A 20,749-nucleotide genomic window follows, 5' to 3' on the forward strand; every position below is an offset into this window, starting at 1 on the left:
CTCTTGGCAGGGCAAGGTGAGATGCAAGGCTGCCTCAGGGGTCACTGTCGGTGCGTCTCCTTGGTGAAAGCAATTCCTTGCGGGACTGGGGGAGCATAAACCCCTCCTGGTTTACCCAGCACAGTCACCACAGCATTACTCCACCTCCAGCACCTTTCCTAGGGGTTGTGGGAAGGGATGGGAAGGAGGGAAGACCAGGTGAAGAATGGCATGGAAAGTTCTGAGACTCCTTGTGAGGAGGCAGAGCTCAGCCAGGCACCTGCCTGGAAGCACAGAGTGCAGGGAGCCCGAGGCTGTCCCTTCCCTCACCTCTTTTTGCAATGCACAGCAGATCCCTTTGTCCTAGGAATACAGAGGTGTACCCAGACCTGGTTTCTCATCATTTCTAACCTCTTCCTTCCCTCTCACAGTTTTCCTATTTCCTTGACCACCACCTCCTCCCATTTCACCTCTGCCCTCATCCGTTTTAGCTGGACCATCCAGCCACTGCTCTGTTGATCCCCCAAGCCCTGGATGTTATCATCACTGTCTCTGCTAGCATCAGAGAACCCTGGGCCCTGGCATTTGCTCCGATGGCCGGTCCTCTGGCCCAGACCCTGCTAACGGTGGCCACAGTGGTAGCCCAGCCAGCCTGGCGGCTCCTCTAGGATGCTGCCCCAGCCGAGCCAGAGGAGGAGCGGAGGCAATTCCACCCTGCCTTCACTGCAACTTCTCTCCAGCTGCAGATCCCAGTCCTGCAGGCACAGGCTGCCTCTCACCCCTGCAGAAGGCTGGACACCGACCGGGGGGGGGGGGGGGGTGGCACATGTGCCCGCTGCCAGCCCCTCCAGCCACAGCCCCCAGGAGCCTGGCCTCAGCAAGGCAAACATCGGTGCTGTTTGCATTCCCCAGTTCATTCACGAGCGCTGTAAGCCCAGCCCGCCGGCTCCCCGGCCACCTCTCCGACAGCCGGCTCCGGAAAGCCCCCCAGGATGGCATTAACCCACATTGCACTGGAGCAGGATAAAAGAGCCCCCCGGGCACTGGGCGAAGGGGGTCACCCTGCGCCCCCCCGCGCTGTGCCAGAGCCCCGGGCAGGACCGAGCCGGGGGGCAGCGGGGCTCTCCTGCAGCCACCAGCGTGGGGCGAGGGAGCTGGGGAGAAGGCGATCCAAACCTTTGCCCACCTCCTCATTCCCAGGGGGGGCTCAGAACCGGAGGAGGGTGGGGGCTGCTCAGAGCCTGCGGGGGGGAGCTCAGGACCCGGGGGGGGGGGGGGGGGGGGATGGGGGGGGGGGATGGGGGAGCTCAGGACGCCGTGGGGCTCCCAAGCACAAAAGCAGTGAAGGGGAAGGTCTGAGCCCCGGGAGCAGCCCAGCCCCCCCGCCAGAAGCGCCCGGGGGAAGCGTCTGTGTGCGCCTGGGGGCAGCGGCGAGTTCAGGGATGCTGGACAGCCCAGGGCTTCCATCCCTCCTCCCAGACACGCTGCTCATCGCCCAGCCTCGTGGCCCCCTTTCCCGGGAAGCCTGGCTGCTCTGCCTCGCTAGACGTTGCTCGATCCAAAAAAGCAAACAAACGGCCTCGGCTCCCTGGCCGCCGGAGCCCACTGCCCGCAGCTGCTTCCAAAACAAACGATCGTGTTGTTCCTCCCCGAGCCAGAGGCGAAGCCGGCTCCGGCTCTCTCCCACCCTCTCGCAGATGCTTCCACACCTGCTCCAGCCCCGGGCGCGCACCCCCACCAGCCGATCCCAGCCTTCCCCGCCGCTCCGCAGCACGTCCCGCACCCCTTCCCCCCCACCCCGAGGCACCCCGCAGCCCTCCCCCGGAGCTGCCCCGACCCCCGGCAGAGCCCACCGCCTCCCGGGGGGACCGGCCGGCAGCGGCTCACCTGGTAGGAGCGCGGCCGCCAGGATGCAAACTCCGATAGTCCACCAAGATGCACGGCAACTTGTCTGCAGCTGTGAAGCCATGAGAGTTCCTTAGGAGAAATGGGCAGGGGTCGGTCTGGCAGCGTCGCTGGGCCCCCCACCCTCCCCGCCCCCGGTGGTGATCAGGGCTGCTTAAAAAAATTAAAAAAAAAAACAAAACCACAACCGTAGGTGCAGGAGGACAAAGAGGCGGCGCGGGCCGAGCGGCGGGGGGCGGCGGGGGGCGCCTGGCACATCCGCGGGGCCCGGGGCTCGGCGGGGCGCGGGGCCCCCTCCGCGGGCGCGGGGCGCTCCGGCCGGGCACCGCGGGTGCGTCCTGCGGGAGCGAGCACGTCCGCAGCGCCGGGCGGGCGAGAAGGGGAGGGGAGAACTGTAATATTAAAAAAAAAAAAAAAAAAGGAAAAAGGAAAAAAAAAGAAGAAAAGCGGGGCCGAGGGCGGGGGGGGGGGGAGGAAAAACAAATAAAGGGAAGCGAGGGAGAGCCCTCCGCGGGCTCCGCAGCGGCGGTCCCGTGGCTCCGGCGGCGGGGCTCGGCAGCCCCCGCCCGCTGCCTGCCCTCCGGTCCCGGGCGCCGGCAGCCCGGCGGCTCTCAGGCGGCGGCGGCGGGCCGGCTGCGGCGCTCCATGGCCGGGCGGGGGGCGCGGGGCCGGCCGCGGGGCGGGGGGCGCGGGGGCTGCCCGGGCTCAAGGCACGGCCGCTGCACACGCACACGCACACGCAGCGCAGCGCACTCCGGGCGGGGCGGCGGCGGCGCTCGCCCTCCTGCGTGATGTCAGTGCAGGCGGAAGGAGGGCGCTGCGTTAACCCTTTGCCTGCCACGCGGCCTGGGGACACGGGGACACACGGCTGCTTCCCCGGGGGCCGCGCCCGGCCGCGGGGGCTGCCCGCCTCGGCCGAGGGATGGGGGCGGCCCGCCTCGCCCCCCGCCCCCCCGGCTGCCGCCGCTGCTGCTGGCAGCTGCCCTTTGTTCGGCAGCGCCCATCGCCCCGCGCCACCCCCCCCCCACCCCCCCCCCGCTGCGGGGTCCCGGTGTTCTCAGGGCACCCGGGCTTTGTGGGCTTGGGGCTGGTTTGCGGACCCCCCCCGGGGTGGCGGAACGCCTGGGCTGCTGGCAGTGGTGGCAGCGGTGGCAGTGATGGCAGCCTACCTATGGGGCTGCTGATCTGCCACATAAAAGACCCTTTCCATAAACCACGTGAGAAATAGATGCGGCTATCCTATGGGATTCACGCTTCTGAATGCTTTGGATGGAGATCCTAAGCGATACACAGCTTTCCATGGGGCCTGCTGGAAGCAGGAGCTTGCTCTGGACACATCCTGCGCGTGCCGATAAGCGAAGCGCAGCACTGGTTTGCTACGCTCTGTATCGGCCCTTGTTACGTGGACACGGACGTGGGTTTTGTGGCTCTTTTGCTAAAGAGGTGTTTAGCCTGCTCATGCCAGTCCTGAGCTGCCCCGGCCTCCACCAGGTTGCTGAACCCCAAACAAAGATGTGAACAACAATGACAACAACCAACAACAAAGTCATGTTGATTTCAAGCTCCATTAGAACAACACAGGAATAAATCAATGCCTGGCAAGCAGAAAAGGACAGAACCAGTGGGGAAGGATACCACACGTAGTGGAGAAGGGAAGGGGCGGGGGGGCGGCAGCCAGCAGCTATAAAAAGATACCTCTAAGGACCCCTTCAGCAGTCTCCTCCTCCTTTTAATTCCTTTAGAAGTTAATTCCTGTTCGAGGGAAGGATGGGCAGCTCTGTAACAAAGCGGATTAGCCAGATACAAGGTTTGTTCCAAAATAACAAAAGTTATTACGTAGTAATGCGGTTTAGTTAATAGATTCGCAGACTTTAAAGCCACTGGGATTCCTCTGGACATCCTGCTTGTGGAGCGGAGGCTGCTGAGCCTGCCCCGATGATTTCTGCCTCCCGCTGCCTCGGTAAAGCTGCAGGCCGGAGCATGGGAGCGTGACCCCCTGTCCTTGTGGACAGGCAAGCTATGGAGAGCTCCCCGCACCTTTGCAACGGTTGTTTCAGCGGTTGGTTTTCCTGTCCTTGGAGTGTTTATCTGGCTAGTTTCACTTTTAATCCATAAAATCTCATTATTTCTTTTCCCGACTCCATTAAAGAGATACCTCCGATGAGACATGACTCCCCTGGGCAGGTCTCTCTACATTGCGATCGAGCCCCCCACATTATACAACGTTCTGACTTATGTTTTCCCCAGCGTTTTATCCTCTCCCATCTCCCTTTCAAAGCATTACCACCAGCACCTGGGCTGGCCTCTGCGGGGGTGCGTGGGGCAGGCCAGACCTCAGCACCACTGCTGCAAGCTCCCTGCACTCCCACGGCGTTGACCCCCTGGGTCGGTTACCCTCGCTCCGCACATTCAGCGCTTGCTTCACAGGCCCGGCAGCGAGAGGTTTTCCTCTGGGAAAGGAAAGAGAACGGCCAAAGCTGTGATTATGCCGTACACCAGGCAGGTCTGTTCTCACCCTTGCAACCCTCTGGTGCAGTGCTTGGCCACGGGGAGCGGTGGTGGTTTGGCAAACACCAAAATTGCCTGAGTCGTTCGCTATGAGGGAAGGGGAACGCTGTTCCTGGGGGCTTACGGGTGACACAGAACAGACAAGGCAAACACACAGAATTCCCTCCTGGTTAGTTGCAAAACTCACATCTGAAATCAATCGCAGGAAGAAAAACTTGGGATTGATCAGAGCTTGATCTAAGCAAGGTGACATTTCAGTGCGACGTCTAGGGTACGATTGAGATTTCTCTTTGAGAATATGGCAATATTTGATAGAGCCTTGGGCCCTGGCCTCCCAAATCACAGACCTCAAACATCTGAGACAAAAAGGTAAATCCATTAGCAGCAGCAGCAGCAGCAGCAGACTGTTAGCCCTGGTGCATCAGGCCTAACTTATTAAGCCAGAATGTATTATTTTCATGATCCTGCGCAAAGCAAAACCCATCACATTTGGCACAGTTCTGGCTGTTAACTTCTAAGATTTATTACACAGTGCCATGGGGCCCCTGTTTCTGCAGCTTTTTGCGAGTCCAAACTTTCCGTGAAGCCCAAGGGGACTTCTGCATGAGCAGGAAAGGCAGGGGTACAATACTTTGGTTTGGCAGTCTTTGTTATTTCTAGGGGAGGAAGATCATAATATGTAACATATTTAATTGCATCATACTTATTTTTTTGATTTGGGGAGGTCTCTGTGCGTGTCCTCTGAGGGGCTGCTGGGGCTGCCTTCTGCCTTGCTATATCAGCTGGTTTAGCCAATTGTTTCTTTCCTTGGTTCTAACCCTTGAAGCAGGAGCTTTCTAAAGAGCATCCTAGCCAGAGATGCGGAGGAGAAGCCCAAGCTACTCTGTATACCATGGTGCTTGCAATGATAGGGCAGGGGTTTCAAAGATTGCCCATCCTTTCTACTCCTAGCACAGGAACACACGAACCATGCTGAGGCTTAGAGATCCCTTTCATAAATGCGTAAACATATTCCACTAGAAACAAAGAGAGAAAAAAACAACCCACCTGGTGCTTCAGATAGTCTGAAGGCCTGGGCTGTGAGGAATCCCCCCTTCCCCACAGCAAATCATCTGCAATACTACACAGAAGTGATATTTACCCCCTCTTGGTTTTTAGGGATGGCAGAAGTCTCATTCTAGATGGCAACTAGCCATCAGAACAGAGATCCAAAACTTATACAAGCCCCTTCCTCTATACCCCTGTGAAATCTGTTTTGGGCACAGATACTAGAAAGGGTGTAGTAACTTGGCCGACACTTACATAAGTTGTCATGCTAATATAGTTCTTGAAAATTGCCATTAAAGCATGAAACAACATTTGGCTGGGGGAGAAGAAAAAAAAAAAAAAAAAAAAAAAAAGGCTTGCTTGAAGTCAAGCACTGTCGAGTTTTGTCCGCCCAGCATTTTGGCTGTTCAGCCAGCATAAGAGTTTTCTGCTGATGCTGACATGTGAGGTAACGTCTCTGCAGCAACCTGCTGTAATAGGACGTTTCACACGCACCTCCCCAAATCCTTCCCACTGGCTACCATGGCTGAGTGTGGTCTTACAGCGATGTGCAGGAGGAGACGGGATGGTTTGGTAAGGGCTCTGCAAAGACACAGCTCCTTCAGACGCGGTCTTCCCTGGCAAGCTGATACCCATCCTTCCCCAGGGCTCAAGAGTTGCTGGGCTGGAGTCCGGGCAAAATGGCTAGTCCAAATCTTTTGGCTGCCCCAGATCTTTGTAAATGCAGCTCCTATCTGCCCTGGGATGAGCACAGCACATGCTCAGGAACAATGGGGCTGTGCTGATGGATAGCCCCCAGGGGACCACTTCGTTTCCATCCTCAGGGCTGCTGCCTGCCTGTGGAGGAGGAAATGTCACCCAGGAATTCCCCCACACCGGCCAACTCCAGTTCCTCCCACCAGTGTCTGGGGCTGTGCCACCGCTCCCCTTCCCGAGCAGTGGCCGCTTTCCAGTGGCTCCCTGCACACCCGCAGTCTGGCAAGGCCCCGCGACATGAAAGGCTCAGTGGGAATGGATATCTTATATTATTTTTGACAATTATGATTACCAGAGGGGATTGGAAAAGAGGGAAGAAGGGGGGGAGGAGCTGCTCTTTAAAACATTCCTCAGTGGATTTTTTCAGCTGCTTTTGTTTGATGAAGAGCCCACAGCAGAGGCCTGTCATTCTGAGCTGGGAGCGCTTTTGACACTCCTGTCTCCGCTGTGTACCTGGTGTGTATTTGCTGCAGTGCTGATTACATTAACTTCTGTGTTTATAAACATTTTGAATCAGTGCAGAAGGCTGTGCTGAACAGAATTCTAAAGCCGGCATCAGTTTTATTTTTGCTTTTTCATCTGTAAACACACATAATGTGTCTGCGGCACAGTCAACAATGAGGGATCAGAGGTGCAAAGGGCTTCCTGAGCTGATTCTCTGCTTGGCTTCACTTCTGAGCTCTTCTGATACAGCCTCCTACATGCCTGCATGAACGCACATACGTACCCACACATACACACCAGACAGCAGACACTCCTTCAGATCTGAAAGCACCGTCCTTTTACAAGGCAATTCAGTGCTGGTAGTAGCTCCTGTCCTGCTGTTCTCTGGATAGGGCCAGCAGCTGGAGAAGAAATTAAATCTGAACTGGTGAGAAAATTGCCTCCCAGTTAATGGAAGCTGATGCGAGTTGTAAGCAGCCTGCAAACAGCAGAGGGGTTTTTCTGTCCCCCTCTGCCGAAGGGTTTGTAATAGCCTTGCTGCAACGCTGAGTACCTTAACCCTCTCAATCTGCACAGCACCCCCTTGTGAGGCAGGAATTAAACCATAATCCTCATTATACATGGAGAAAAGCAGCCCAGGGAGATTAGGAATTCCAGCCTTGCAGAGAGCAGTATGAGTTCTGCTACGGGCTGTCGGTGGGAAGCAGCTGGAAGCGCAGGGCTGGTGGGCTTGGGAGGACGCACGTGGTGGAACGGCCGGCAGCAGCGGAGCCTTTGGGCCCAGCCTGCCCCAACGGGGAGCGACTGGGGGCTGGGGTGCCCCTGCATGGGTGCGAGCGCTGCGGGCAGCATCCGCGCCTCGCCCAGACCCGCTGCGCCTTCGGGCCACGCGCACCCACCGCCCGGCCACCGGGCACCGGGCCACCGGGCACGGCCAGCGAGCGGCTGCTGGGGTGGTCTGGGCTTGTGCCCTCCCGGAGCGGGAGGCTCGGGCTGCTGGGCGCTCAGGACAAGGGTGCCCAGCCCTGGGTGCCCGCTGGCTTGCGGCGCAGGGGCCACCGGCAGGAGGGGCCTTCCCGGTGGGGCGGCCGGGCCGCAGCACCTCGCCGCGGCGGAGGCGGGCGGGAGCGTCCGTGCCTGCCAGCAACCCCCGGGGCGGCCCGGCCCGGCCCCGCGGCGCCCAGCGCAACCGCCGAGCTCCACCTAGTGTCGGCGGGGCCGGCTCCGGCCGCTTCCCGGCGGGAGTGGGGGCGGCCGCGGCCCCACGGCCCCGCGGCCCCTCGGCCCCACGGCCCCGCGGCCCAACGGCCCCACGGCCCCTCGGCCCCACGGCCCCACGGCCCCTAGGCCCCACGGCCCCACGACCCAACGGCCCCACGGCCCAACAGACTCAGAGGCGCGGCCCCTCGGCCCCACGGCCCCACAGCCCCACGGCCCAACGACCCCACGGCCCCTCGGCCCCACAGACTCAGAGGCACGGCCCCTCGGCCCCACGGCCCCACGGCCCCGCGGCCCCGCGGCCCCTCGGCCCCACGGCCCCACGGCCCCACAGCCCCTCGGCCCCTCGGCCCCACAGCCCCTCGGCCCCATGGCCCCAGAGGCGCGGCCCAACGGCCCCACGGCCCCACGGCCCAACAGCCTCAGAGGCGCAGCCCCTCGGCCCCTCGGTCCCACGGCCCCACGGCCCCTCGGCCCCTCGGCCCCGGAGGCACAGCCGGTGCCGGCTCACAGCGCTGCAGGCCCAGCCCCACCGGGCCCAGCGCCGCCCGGGCGGGGGTCACGGCTCCCGCACCCCCCGGCTCAGCCTCAGCCAGGAGCCGCTGCTGCGGGAAAGCTGCCCCAGCGCTGCGGAAGGAGCCACGGCCTTCCCTGGCGGAGCTGGCCTCTCCCAGGAATTAAAACTCCTGTCCTGCCTGTGCCCCCCATGCTGGGCAGAAGGTTTGGGACAGCACGTACAGGGAGACGTGGCGTAGAGAAAATAAATGCAGGGGAGAAATATACAGTGGAATCAGCAGAAATATTTTGCAGGGCCTGTGTTCCCGGCATTGCTAATGCAGTCCGGCAAGGGGAATTCGCTCGCTCTCCCCTGAAGACTTGTTCCCTCGGCCCCAGCATCCGCACTGCACGCTCTCCAGCACTGGCACAGCTCGTTCAGGGTGTGCACAAGCCTCAGCGACTGTTGTATTAGAAAATGGTGTGCATTATTGAACAGCGCTGCAGCCCTGCCTTCCTCGGCGCCTTGGCAGTGCCCATGCGTGGCGAGGAAGGCAGGACACCGAGTCCCAAACCAACACCCGGAACAGCCACCTGACTGAGGGGTTTACACGCCGCTGTGCAGTCATCCGTAAGCGAAAAGCCACAGAGAGGATTTCTTCTGGACTGGAAATTCAGCGACACGCTCTGCTTCGGGTTTGAATTGGGATCAGAACTTGCTGTAAATTTACAAGTGGAAAATACTCTTTGCTTGGGCAAAGAGGCTTTACTTCTTGCATGTGCTGTTCTGGGAGACCTCATCTCTGGATCACAGGGTGAGAAGTCAGAAGGTTTGCAGGCCAGTCTCGTTTGCAGGCTGTCAAGTCAATAGCACAAGAGTGTAATTTTCATGCCACGGCAGCAGAGCTGCTGCTGTAGAGGGGAAGCACAGGGTGCCCCCGCAGCCAGCACGATGGGTCTGGGGGGACACATCGCTGTCAGCAGGGTAACTTCACTGTCACCCTGCTGGAGACCCTGGAGTCGAACCAGATCAACTCCCCCGTGTCGAGCTGTACCTCTGGAGCAACTCCGATGCATCAGCTTTAGCAAACCTGCAGCAAATCCAGCCCAGATGTGGGGATTTCTACTGGCACTCTGGCGTGAGCCCAGCTGTGGTGTGGCAGCTCGCGCCTTGTCCGTGCTGGCACGGCTGGACACAGCAGGCAGCTCCAACCCCGTTCCCAGCCCAGCCATGCGGGTGCAAGCTTTGCTAAAATCCATATCCAGGTGGGGAAACATTTCTGCTGCAGAAGCAGCGTCCCCATTCAAACCTTGCCATTTGCTCCTGAGGCACATCCAGCAAAGACTGTCCTCTCTCCCCTCCGCTTCCAGCCAGGCCATTAATTTCTGGCTGTCATAAACAAGCTGTTTCTCTGCGAGCAGCCCCTCTGCCCCCCTCCACCCGGCAAGGCAGGCATCAGCCTTGTCAGCGTCAGAATCGGCCACAGGAATCAACGCATCCCAGTGATGCTGATTTATCTCCCTCTAGGTTGTCAGCATAAATACTTGATAAATACAGATATGAATAATACAGGCTGAGTTTACCCTGTTGGCATTAATGAATCTCCTGTTGGTGAGCAAGAGGAGACTATTGCCAGGCTGGGCATGCGGTGGAGGTCTCTTCTGCATGCTCCTCCACCATCCCAGGGAAGAGAAGGGGTTTTTACTCCAAACAGTGCTTTTGTGAACCTAGAGTAATCCCCCTTGCAGCCTCTTTTGTAAATGCCGACTGGTCCTGGCTGATGTCTGTTCAGAGGAATTTTGCTGCAGTCTGAGGAGTTAGCGATGTGAATTTGGAGGGACTCCAAGGGAAATGTTTCTGTCAGCCTAGAGTAGCTGCAGAGGGGCCAGTGAAATGACATTACTGTTCTGTCTCAGAGGACAAACCTCTCCTCATGGGCCAGTTCCTTCCTACTGTCTAATTGTGGGAGCAATCGTTCTCCTCCATCCATTAGCTTCTGCTTTCTTCTGCAGGTGCTGGAGGGAGGAGGTCACCTTCCTTATGCTGAGCTCCTGGGAGATCGTGAGACCTGTCCAAAGATGCTGGATAGGGTGGCTTTGCCCATCTCCCTGGGAGAGCTGCTGGCCTGGCACTGAGGACGAGCACTTGTCCCCATGGCAAGTCTACCCAAACTTTCACTCAACCAGCCAAAAAGCCAGCCTCTGCCTACTAAATCCTACTAGCTGTTTGGTAGAGGTTGTTGGGTTTTTTTTTTTGTGATGGAAAAAAGATACTAGGAAAAATTTGGTCAATCTGTGGTACTTTACAGCCTTCCCATGAGGAGAAGGGATTCATGCAGGCCTGGGACTTGAGAGAGCCAGGTTTATTTGCCCTACCTCCTAATGTTTGGGGATAATACCACTACACTTCAAAGTGCTGTGAGACCCTGCCATCCTGGGCGCCCAGTAAGAGTTGTAGACTGACTTAATGAGTCATCTCTTTCCAAGCTGGGAGAAAAATGTCACGTTAAATTTTTGTTTGCAAATTTTTCAAACGTGTAGCTTGAGTTCTTGACATAAATGAGCTCACAGTGGAAACTGTCTGCAGGGCTGAATTTTCCATGGCCATGTTTTTGGTGGGGATTTGGTGATGTTTCTGCATTCCAAGCCCCCCGTCTCACAGAGTGACAGCTAAGCCGGCATCTACATGGAGTTTCGTGGTAGTAAAATTCAGTGTGTCTTCTAGAGATCTGTGGCAAGAAGACAGAAATCTTTTAGCAGTAGAAATAGACTCTTGAGTTCAACTTGTATTTCTGATATGTATGTTCCCATGTAATCTTTTGTGTGGTGTTCAAGGCCAGATAGAGCTTAGTTATATATATATATATTTTTTTTTGCCCTGGTATAGGCAACTGGGACAAGAATTCACTTTTCAGGAGAGCTACCAATGCCTGTCTATGATACCTCTTCTGCTAGTGTATCTGAGCATCCAGATCTGGGTCTGACTCTTCATCATTTCGTGCCTCAGTTTACCACCAGGCAGTGCATCACAGCTGACGGTGAAGTTTGGAGGCCAAAAGCCCTTAGTGGCTGGAACACACTCAGCCAGAGCTTGGATAAATGAATAGATGGTTTCCATCTGGAGCATTATGGGAAACTGGACCTCTTTAGAGGTGACGTGTTGTGAGATGGATAATAGCAGAAACAAGCTGTTAAGGGCTTTCTGTCCTTCTGTGGGCAGCAAAGGTTTCTTTTATCTTTTAAGATAACGTGAGAGGAGTAGGATGATGGGCTCGCTCCATTTATCAAGTGATTTTTTTTTAACGTATTTGAATACTTTTACAGTGTCTGTTAATGAAACTTCGGTGACCCTGGGGCTCCTGAGGGAATCCATCTGCATCTAAGTGATGGAAAATGAACTCGTTAATGGCTGGGGCCTGCTCAGTCAATATAGAGAATCGATCCCCAGTGATGAAGGGGCCGTATGGGAAGGGGCTTGGCTAAGTGGGTTTTATCCTCAGGATGAGTAGGGATGGGTGGGTGAGTGGCCAGTGCAGAGCGGTGGCTGATGAAGTGGATCAGGTGGTGGCTGGGAAAATGCCTCATTTTCACTACCAGCTGCAGAGATTTAGAAGGGCTTGTCAAACCAAGATACTTGTGCCTGAAAGACAAGTGGGAAGCCTGTGTAAGATCTGATTGCACTCTCTACTTCTCTTCCATGCTTGTACACCACCTAGCACCACAGAGGGTCTTCTGTCCCTTCCTTCCCAGTTTCCCTCTTGGAAGCAGAGATGTCTCTCCAAACCCACCCATCCCTGCTCCCACCAAACATCATTTCCTGCTGTCACAACTGATTCGGGATGGGGAGGGAGGCTAGAGCTCCTGGAAGCGCTCACACTGTGCACAATATCAGAGGCTAAAGGCTGGCACTACCAGAAAGCCTTTGGAAAGCCATGTGGCTGGTGCCTGGGTCCTCTGAGAAGTGCTCTGGAGCAGTTTGGAACATCTGTCCTGCATCTAACAGCAGTTATTTTGGCGAAGGGCTTGTCCTGATCTTGCCTTCACTTGGGCTAACAAACTCCCATGAAATCCATTTCCAGCGGCTCTGGGACACTTGCCTCTCTGCCCTTTGCTAAGCCCCTTCGCCTGCAACTCATTTCGTTCCTCTGTGGCCTTTCTACTCTGCAACAGGGACACGGGTTCCCCCACCGCATGCTGAACTTGTGTGTGAGCAGGGACTTGCAACTCCAAGGGTAATGGGGGTGGCAGGGGTACATCACTGAGGGAAAGAGGCAAAGGGCAGAAGGTCACACCTGGGTATTTGGCAGTCTGCTGCAGGAAGTGGGAATTGCCTGGGTGGCTGTGGAGACCCATTGCTCCTGCTTGAGGGGAGAGGAACGAAGGTGGGGAGGAGGATGACAGATTAGAAGAGGGAAGAAGGGAACAGGAAGCATATTTTCCTGTATTTGGGGATGTTGCGTGTGCAAGCCTCCTGTACATACCGTCTGTGCACTGGTAGAACCATGTTGGGTCTTTTAAGAGCACTGATCCACCCTTTCATCTCTCACGCAGGGCAAAACACGTACCATAGAGCTGGGAACAGAGCCTCAGACAGAGTAAATTGGTCATGTTCTGCTGGTATCCACAGGGTGATGCTGATTTTCATTACAGAGGCGGATGGCCCAGCAAGATCAGAACAGCGGGGCTGACTATGCTTTTGCTCGGGGTCCCTTTACACCCGCCTCCTGTGCATCGAGGGGATCGCCCTGATTTAAGGCAGCTGAACCTTCAGGGAGTGTAGGAAAAAGGCAAGTTTGGGAATGCGAGCAAAACCTTTATGGCTCTGAAGCAGCTTTGGACGTCTGCAAAATGCTTTGAGATTTGCAGCAGCCGGTTGCCAAAGATGAGAAATTTTATTATGATGTGATTGGTGCTATGCCCTTCAATGATTCGCACATCCCGTGGGTCAGATCCTCAGCTGATAAAAGCTGGGAGAAATGAACTGATTTATGTCCACCGAAGATCAGCTGCAGCAAGCCCACATTATACCATTTGATGAAGAGTCTGCTCTCTTTTCTCTCTCCTTGCCTTTAGTCACTAAAATCTGGTTCATTAACAAACTCTCCCTAATCACTGCTCCTGAGCAGCAGAGCACTTTGCCCCGTGGGGCTCTGCATGAAGCTTCTGCCCAAGGATTGTTCCAGCGAGTCTAACACACAGTTTAATGGCTTTGCTTCTCCTTAGCCAGTTGTTTGGGGATATGGAGCAGTGATTCTGCAGAGCTCGCTGCGCCGGGAGTCCCTCATGGGTGGCTGGAAGTTAGCTGTGAATCTGCTCACGTCCTGAGCAATGAAACATGTGCCTTCTCTAAGCAGGGGACAGTCTTTTAGCTAAAGGCATTTTTGCAGAGTCAGAAAGTGAAGGCTAGGTGGGTGGTGAAGGTTTTAGGCATGCCACGGAAAGAATTTAGGGGTCTTTAAATCAAATTAAGCTAATTTTTGTCCCAGGATTTGGCTGGAGACTTTTGCCAACAACAACAACAACAACAACAAAAGTTTCCTGGAAATACAGTTTCCTGATCTGAAGTGAGGAGATTTTGGCTATGCCATGAGGGAGGGAAAGATGGGTATTGGGAAGAGCAGGTTCAGACCTGGAAGCAGGATCAGGATACGTGCTCAGCAGTGGCTGCTGATGCTCTCCGCCCCATGGGCTGTGCTTGCAGCCCCGTTCCGTTAGCGTGGCTGACGGAGACCTGCCCCCAGCCCCGCGATGCAATGTGAAGAGTATAATTTAAGCTGTTCTGTTCCTTATCCGGCGTGGAGCCATATGTTGGAGACGTAAGAGTCTCCCCGACACAACCCTCTGCAGCAGCGCTTTTGCCGTGGGGAGCCATGCGCTCCGCTGAGGTGCTGGGGGAGCAGCAAAGCTGCGAGGAGCAGCCCAGCCAGCATTATCCTGTGGGCGGCTTGTTTTTCATCCTTCCCACACTCTCAGCGATGATAAGGCCTATTTTTCTCCCCTTCCATGTGCAGAAATAGCTTGCATTTGTCGTAAATCACCTCGGCTGCAGATGGTGAGTCACTGGTTGATCAAAGGCAGGACCCTTTTCTAGGTCTGGGTGGAAGAGTAAATGCTTCAATAAATCATTAGGAATCGGCAGTAAAGAGAGTTTCCCTTAGGTTTAATGAGAAAACCTCACCACCCCCCTCCTTTGTTCCCCCATGCCCCCTGGCTTGTGTAGTGTTAATTGCAAATTTTAGTGACACGAATAAGGATACCCTGATTTAGGATCCCTATTGCAGCTATTCCTGGGCATCAGGCAGTGGTTTTCTCTCCTAACCAACAAGTCTGGACAGCAGCAAGGGGAAAAAAAGTGCTATAGCTGAGGGGGGGATAGATGTGAGTGAACTAGGACCAGGGAATTAGAAAGGACACAGAGGGTCAGCATGTGTCATTCACCAGCAGGAAACGAGGTAAGAAATGCGGAGTCCAACGGGATCAGCATCAGCTGGGCACGAGCTTGGCGTGAGCTAGCATAGTGGTGACAGGAGCTGGGATGCAGGATGAGAGAAACCACCGGTCTGTGACATAACTGCATCAGGATCCAAGATACCACCACACTGTGTACCTGCTGCAGGGTGGGACGAGGTGGCACGGAACGGGACAGCTCAGTCAGATGAGACAAAGAGCAGTAATACGGCAGTGGGGAGAGGAGGAGAGGTGGATCTGCCAGCTTCGTGACTGCGGTGTCCCGCCCAGAAGAGAGTACGGGGTTACACGGGCACAGAGGATGGCATGAGAGCTGTCAAGGGAAAAGGGAAAGACGCGGAATTGTTCCCAGACACTACACACTCCTTTCCGCACCCCTTGCATGTCTCGAGCCAGCCTCACCGGGAAGGAAGAGATCAATGGCTCTTGAGTCAGAGACTCCACTGAAAGCTGAGCAGATGAAGGGTTTGCCATCTGTGAACAAGTTGTTCTGATTGAATTAGGGAACATTTAACATTTGCAGATAATTAGAAACAGCCACCCATTACAAAGGGAGTAAGCAGCAGCAGAGAGAAGGGAAGCTTTTGAAAGGCGATTGGAAGCTCCTTGACACATCAGCCAGGGGAGCTTTTCACACACAACTTCTGAGCATTTCCAAATGCTTTGTGTTCCTTACATCCCCAGATCTTGGGAGCCAACTACCTCTTTCTCTCTCTCTTTTCTGTCTTCTCCTTTATTTTTTAACTGCCTTTTGCATTTTTCTCCCAGCCAGCCCTCAGCCAGCTGGCTTTCTGGGAGATTTTAACAGGGTGTCCCCTTTGGTCCCATACTGGGCTGTCAGCTGTGAAGCAAAAGGGAAGGAAATTTACGTTTCTTGATGACTGTCACCATCTCCTTGGCCGGGAGTTGGGCAGTGCAGCCGTGGGGAGGGACAGCTCGGAATGCAGAGGCTCCTATGCTATCCTGACCTCTACAGGATAGACCTGGATGTAAAGCTGGTTAATATGTTTTCAAACTAACTTTATTACGTAGAATCCCTTGGAATATAAAAAAAATAAAAATTTTTGGTTACCGATTTCAAAAAAGAAAGTAAAATATGTAAAATTATCTTTTTTTTCCCACTCAAAAATAGCTTCCCTTTTACAAATTCCTCTTTTTTCCTTGTATCTCCTTAATGTGTTTTCACATCAACAGTATTAAGAAAAGCATGTTTCTCATACTTTTCTTTTGAGAGAAAAAGAAGCTAGTGGAAATTTAAAATTCCCCAAAACACAAAGAGAGATGATTTCCTTCCTAAATTTCCTCTGAAAAATAACTGGCATTTCTCAAGCAGCTCAAGCAGTAATTGCGCTTACATCAGTGACAGTAATTGCATTGCATCTGCTGCTGAGAGTTACCCAAGAGGTGAAACCATAAAGATGCAGCTGCCCTTTTGCTGGAAGAAGCCTCAGTGATGGCTCCTGCTGCATGACTTGACCCCGCTGCCAGCACCAAGGGCGGCTCCACGAGCAGAGGCAGCTGCAGCCGCTGCCCCAGCGTGGCTGGGACTGCTGCACCGTGCAGCTCCTGGGTCCTCTTCCTCCCTCTCCCTGCCACGTGCAGAGGGTCTGCCGGCCCGCTGCTGGGCTCCCACCCCCAGGAAAGAAAGCCCAGCTGGGGAATGAACAGGCACGCGTGTTTGCATGGAGGTGGCTGCTCCCTCTTTCTGAGCCTGCCGTCCTTCCCCGGGGGTGCCCAGGACTCAGGGTGGCAGGGGTCAGGTGTGTGGCAAATGGCAGTTTCTGAGGGCTCCCGTCACTGTGGTTCATGTTCCGGAGTAGCATTGGCAGAGTGAGGCCGGATTCATCATCATGGATTCATCATCCATTCCATCGATACGGAGGGATGTGGCTCCCAGCAGGACCAGGACAGGTCCCCCAGGATGGCCAGGCCAGGGCAAGGGGAAGGCGAGCAGCGCAGGGGTAAAAGGAGACTGGGAGGGCGAGAGGGGTGAGCTCGGGGTTGTCTTCAGAAGGTCAGCTCAGCCATGATGCATTCAGGACAGGACACATTCATTTGGCAGTGGGATGGCAAAAAAGTGATGTAGCCTTTCCAAAGCATCCTCAGCTCTTCAAAGAACCAGAGCTGCAGGAACGTTTTGTCCTTCTAGGACTGATTTTGGGTGACCAGCCCTGTTACAGGGAAGGGCTTGTTCTGTGGCTGCACAGCTGATTTTGCTCTTGGCTGGTACTGGAACAGCATCTTGTTGTCCGTGTCCCCCATGGTAGGGTGCAGCTGAAGACCTTTCTAAGCAGTGCCTGCCTGGAAGTCATGTCCTGAGGGGAAACTTCAAAACTTGTCTAAAAACAGCTGTGATGAAAACAGAGAAGAGCTAATGGTACACAGAGATAATGCTCAGCATCCCTACATTTCTTAGGAGGAGATAAATGAAAAATCGAGATTTTTCCACAGGTCCAGAAATATCAGCAATCCTGTCTGGGGTAACGAAGTGAGGAGCAGGCGCAGCTTTCTGCACAGCTTGCGCCCCAGCCGCGTCTCCCTCGTTAACCAGGGCTGTTCCATGCGGCATGTGCAGGGCCCTGACAGACATCTAGTGGCATCGGGCTACAACTACAAGCACATATGGCTGGGGAGGGGGCGCCTGGGGGGGTGGCGGGGCGTTGTGGTAAGGACATGGTTCTGCCCTCCAAATAAATAACACACTGCAGTCGCAGGGAAATACAAGCCCCTGTCCCTTGCGCTGGCGTCCGTCTTGTAGAAGAAAGGGAGCGATCTGTGATCTAGCAGCGGCATTTCTTGGAGATTTAGGCTGAGCACAAGGGAATCGCTGCAGACGGCTCACCCTACGCGACCCCATCCCACTGCCACTCATACTCCGCTGCTTGGTGGGGAAGGGGAGGCTGCGGGGGGCAGCCCCTGCCATCGGAGACGGCACGTGCTGGGGGGATCTGCACGTGCCCACATCTTGGCTGGGAGCATGAGAAAATGCCTCCAAGGGGGTGTCAGACACAGTTACAGTGAAACATGATATTTATAACAAAGTGTGGGGGAAGGTGTCACATCACATTATGCTGATGCTCCGGCGCCAGAGATGCAGGGACAATGCTGTGGAGTGGGATGTGGTGAGGGCCAGCAGGCAGCAAGATGGTTTTCTCTGCAAATATTGGTTCTTTGCTGGGGTCCTGGCAGCATGGCACACTGAGGCAGGGTTCTCCTGGAGGCAGGGGGGAAAGGCAAGCCTCCGATGGGTGCTGGCATCAGCTGGTGGTGTCACTTGGCACTTGCATTCCTGTGCCTGGCCCTGCTTTGCTTTCCAAGGGACAGTAGAGCTGGGGTCTACGGTGGTAAAATGGGGGAAATAAAATCCAGCTATCTCAGATGTCCTTAACCACTGCTCTGCTTTTTCTTTTCTGGATGGACATGTTCCATTTGCTTTTGTGTCAGTGCGAGGACGTTGGCCCAGGAGCCCAGCCTTGCTGATAGACCTTCCCTTACCAAGCTGGCACTAAATGCTGTAATCTTTTGAATGAACAGTTCTTTAGAGAAAGCTAGGCTGTGTCACTGCAAGCATCTGGGATTGCACAACTCCCTCCCTAAAGAACGAGTCTCGGAAAGCACCAAGCTCTTTTGAGCTGCTGCAATGAATGGGCCAAGACACAGCAAGCTGAAGCCAAGGGCCAGGTCTCAGAGCTGCCGTTTCCCCGTGCGGCGGGAGGAGGTCTGGATTCCCATGTGGAAATACCCTCACGCGTTGTAACGAGAGCACTGGGAGCTCCTACACACACACACGAGCATATTTCTGTGCATTCAGCTCCTGCTCCTTCCCCCTGCTCTGGCAACGGTACAGTAAAACATGGATGCAATATAGCACAGCAATTGCAGCCTTCACCGGCCTCTTGGGGCTAATTGCCTGGGAATAGCTTTTGCCAGCTGCCGTTTCTCCCTCACTGTGAACACGTGAGCACCTCTCGAGAGAGCAGCCAGCACACGGGCAGACAGAGCTGGAGCCTGCTGCTTCTTCCCCTCTCCCCAGTGAAGGTCTTTGGTGCGGTTCTGGTGGCTGGTAAACCCTCTCCCCGCGGTGGCGAATGGAGCCCAGTCCCCACATGTCCAGGCTCAGGGGAGCATGCGGGTGGGCTTTGCACACCCTGCAGTGGGCTGGGAGCCCTTCCTTCCCTCTCTGCCCTGCCTTGTAGCTCTCGGTGACTTGCGCAACAGAGGAGGCAGCCATGCCACCCTGCAGACCTTCATGGACCAGTTCAGCCTCTGCCCACTCCAGCTAGCCCTGCTGTTCTCCCTGCTTCTCCCCCCACACAGACAGCCCTGCCACCTCCGGTCTGGGGGTCCAGCTGCCCGGTGCCTCAGGGACTGATGTTCTTTCCCAGGGTGGTTTGAGGCCAGTTTGAGCATCACAGCTCTGTCCAGAAGTGGAGACCTTATCACTAATGGCATGTTGGTGCCAGCTTTTATTCTTGTGGGAGTGCCGCGCTGACTGCTCTCACTCGGGTGCAAGTGTGGACACGGGTGACCTTGGCCCCTTTGCCCGCCCTTACGAGGCTGCTTCCAAGCGCCTGCAGCGCTGAAGCCGCAGTCCCTGAGCGGAGATGGCAGCAGCGGCTGCGGAGAGGGAGGCCGGCTCTCCCGAGTGCCTGCAGGGGAGTGTTCCCTGCGGAAGGCACCGGCTCCTGCCCCTTTGCGAAGCGGGCTTGCACGGGAGAAAGCAGCTATGAATTTTCCTAGGGAAAGGAGCACTCTTGACCCCAGCCCGAGCCCAGGCCAGCCCTGAACCCCGGCGGGCTCCTCTTGCCGGCTGCTGTGCGTGGTGCTCATCAGCAGGTGGATGTGAGAAGCCCTCGCTGGGCTACGGCTCAGGCCTGGGCACATTCCCTTGAGGCATGGAGATCTCCACGTGAGGAAGAGCCAGGATAACAGGGGCAGGAGCACAGGCTGGCATGCAGTCCCAGCAGGGTGAAGGGCTGGAGCAGCTGGACAGGCATGGCCCACTTTTTCCACTGCTGTAGGGGCTGCTGGTAGATCTTGGCTGCTTCTGGGAGGAAAAGGGCTAGTGGAGGTGCTGGAAGCGTGCAGGCCACCAGGTAAGAGTATTCAGGTTGTAGACTGTGTCTTTGTGGGATAGGGGTGTGCTGGGTGCGTACGTGTGGTACTACATGCATCTATGTGGTCTGTGTAACACACACCTATTAGTTTCTTTCACGCAGCGGTGTTGCATGCCTACTGCGACACAGGCCAGCACATGCGCTGTCACAGATGCCTGAGCGTGACTATACGGGGAAATACATTTGCACAGGGTACACCTTTTCTGTGCTATGTTTGCAGTGGGATCGGAGAGGGACACAATAGCTGCACGAGCACAGGAAAGGGCTGGGTCCCTGCTCACCACCTCCATGCATGGGTGATACACGTAAGCATTGTCCCTTGGACATATTTATGCTGATGTCTGAACGCAGACGTCATGTCCACATGGTGTGAGAGGCTGAGGAGGGCTGGCATGTGTGTGGCTGTAAGGCATTGCATCTCTCTGCATCCTGGTCGGCAGATGAGTTTTTCTGCAGATCTCTAATATGTCACGTGTGAGTCAGTGTTTGCACAAAACCTAAGCATTTGGTTAGGATGTCCCTGACGATGTGTGTGGGTTATCCTGCTGTATGTGCCTAACACGTGCTTGTTTTGTAAGGCACATTCTGCAGCCTGCGTGCTCCCGTGTGTCTGTTCGCTGTCGGCCCAGCCCTGCCTGCGGTCCTGCCGGCTGTGCGCCCGCAGCAATGGCACAGTGCTGCAATGCAGCCAGCCCTCTGATGTGGCTACTGTTCCTCTTACTACACAGGCAGTTTAAAGGAGGTCGTCCTTGTCCAGCTAGAGCTGGTGACTAAGGCAGCCTGGCATTTACCCAGGATTTATTTGGACACTC

At 55.6% G+C, this 20,749-nt stretch overlaps 1 protein-coding gene across 3 annotated transcripts in view; it reads right to left on the bottom strand.

The window, feature by feature from the left end:
- The window catches only part of NECTIN1 (nectin cell adhesion molecule 1), a 106,805-nt gene extending 104,281 nt beyond the window's left edge, over nt 1-2,524 (bottom strand). For all 3 annotated transcript variants that reach the window (XM_040615953.1, XM_040615955.1, XM_040615954.1), the window contains exon 1: nt 1,867-2,524. In XM_040615953.1, the coding sequence (XP_040471887.1) occupies nt 1,867-1,948 (82 nt within the window). In that variant the 5' untranslated portion in view covers nt 1,949-2,524. The remainder of the gene's footprint in view (nt 1-1,866) is intronic.
- Nucleotides 2,525-20,749: the final 18,225 nt, after the last annotated feature.

Source organism: Falco naumanni, chromosome 16 (genome assembly GCF_017639655.2).
Source record: "Falco naumanni isolate bFalNau1 chromosome 16, bFalNau1.pat, whole genome shotgun sequence".
In the NCBI taxonomy this organism is placed as follows: Eukaryota; Metazoa; Chordata; class Aves; order Falconiformes; family Falconidae; genus Falco; species Falco naumanni.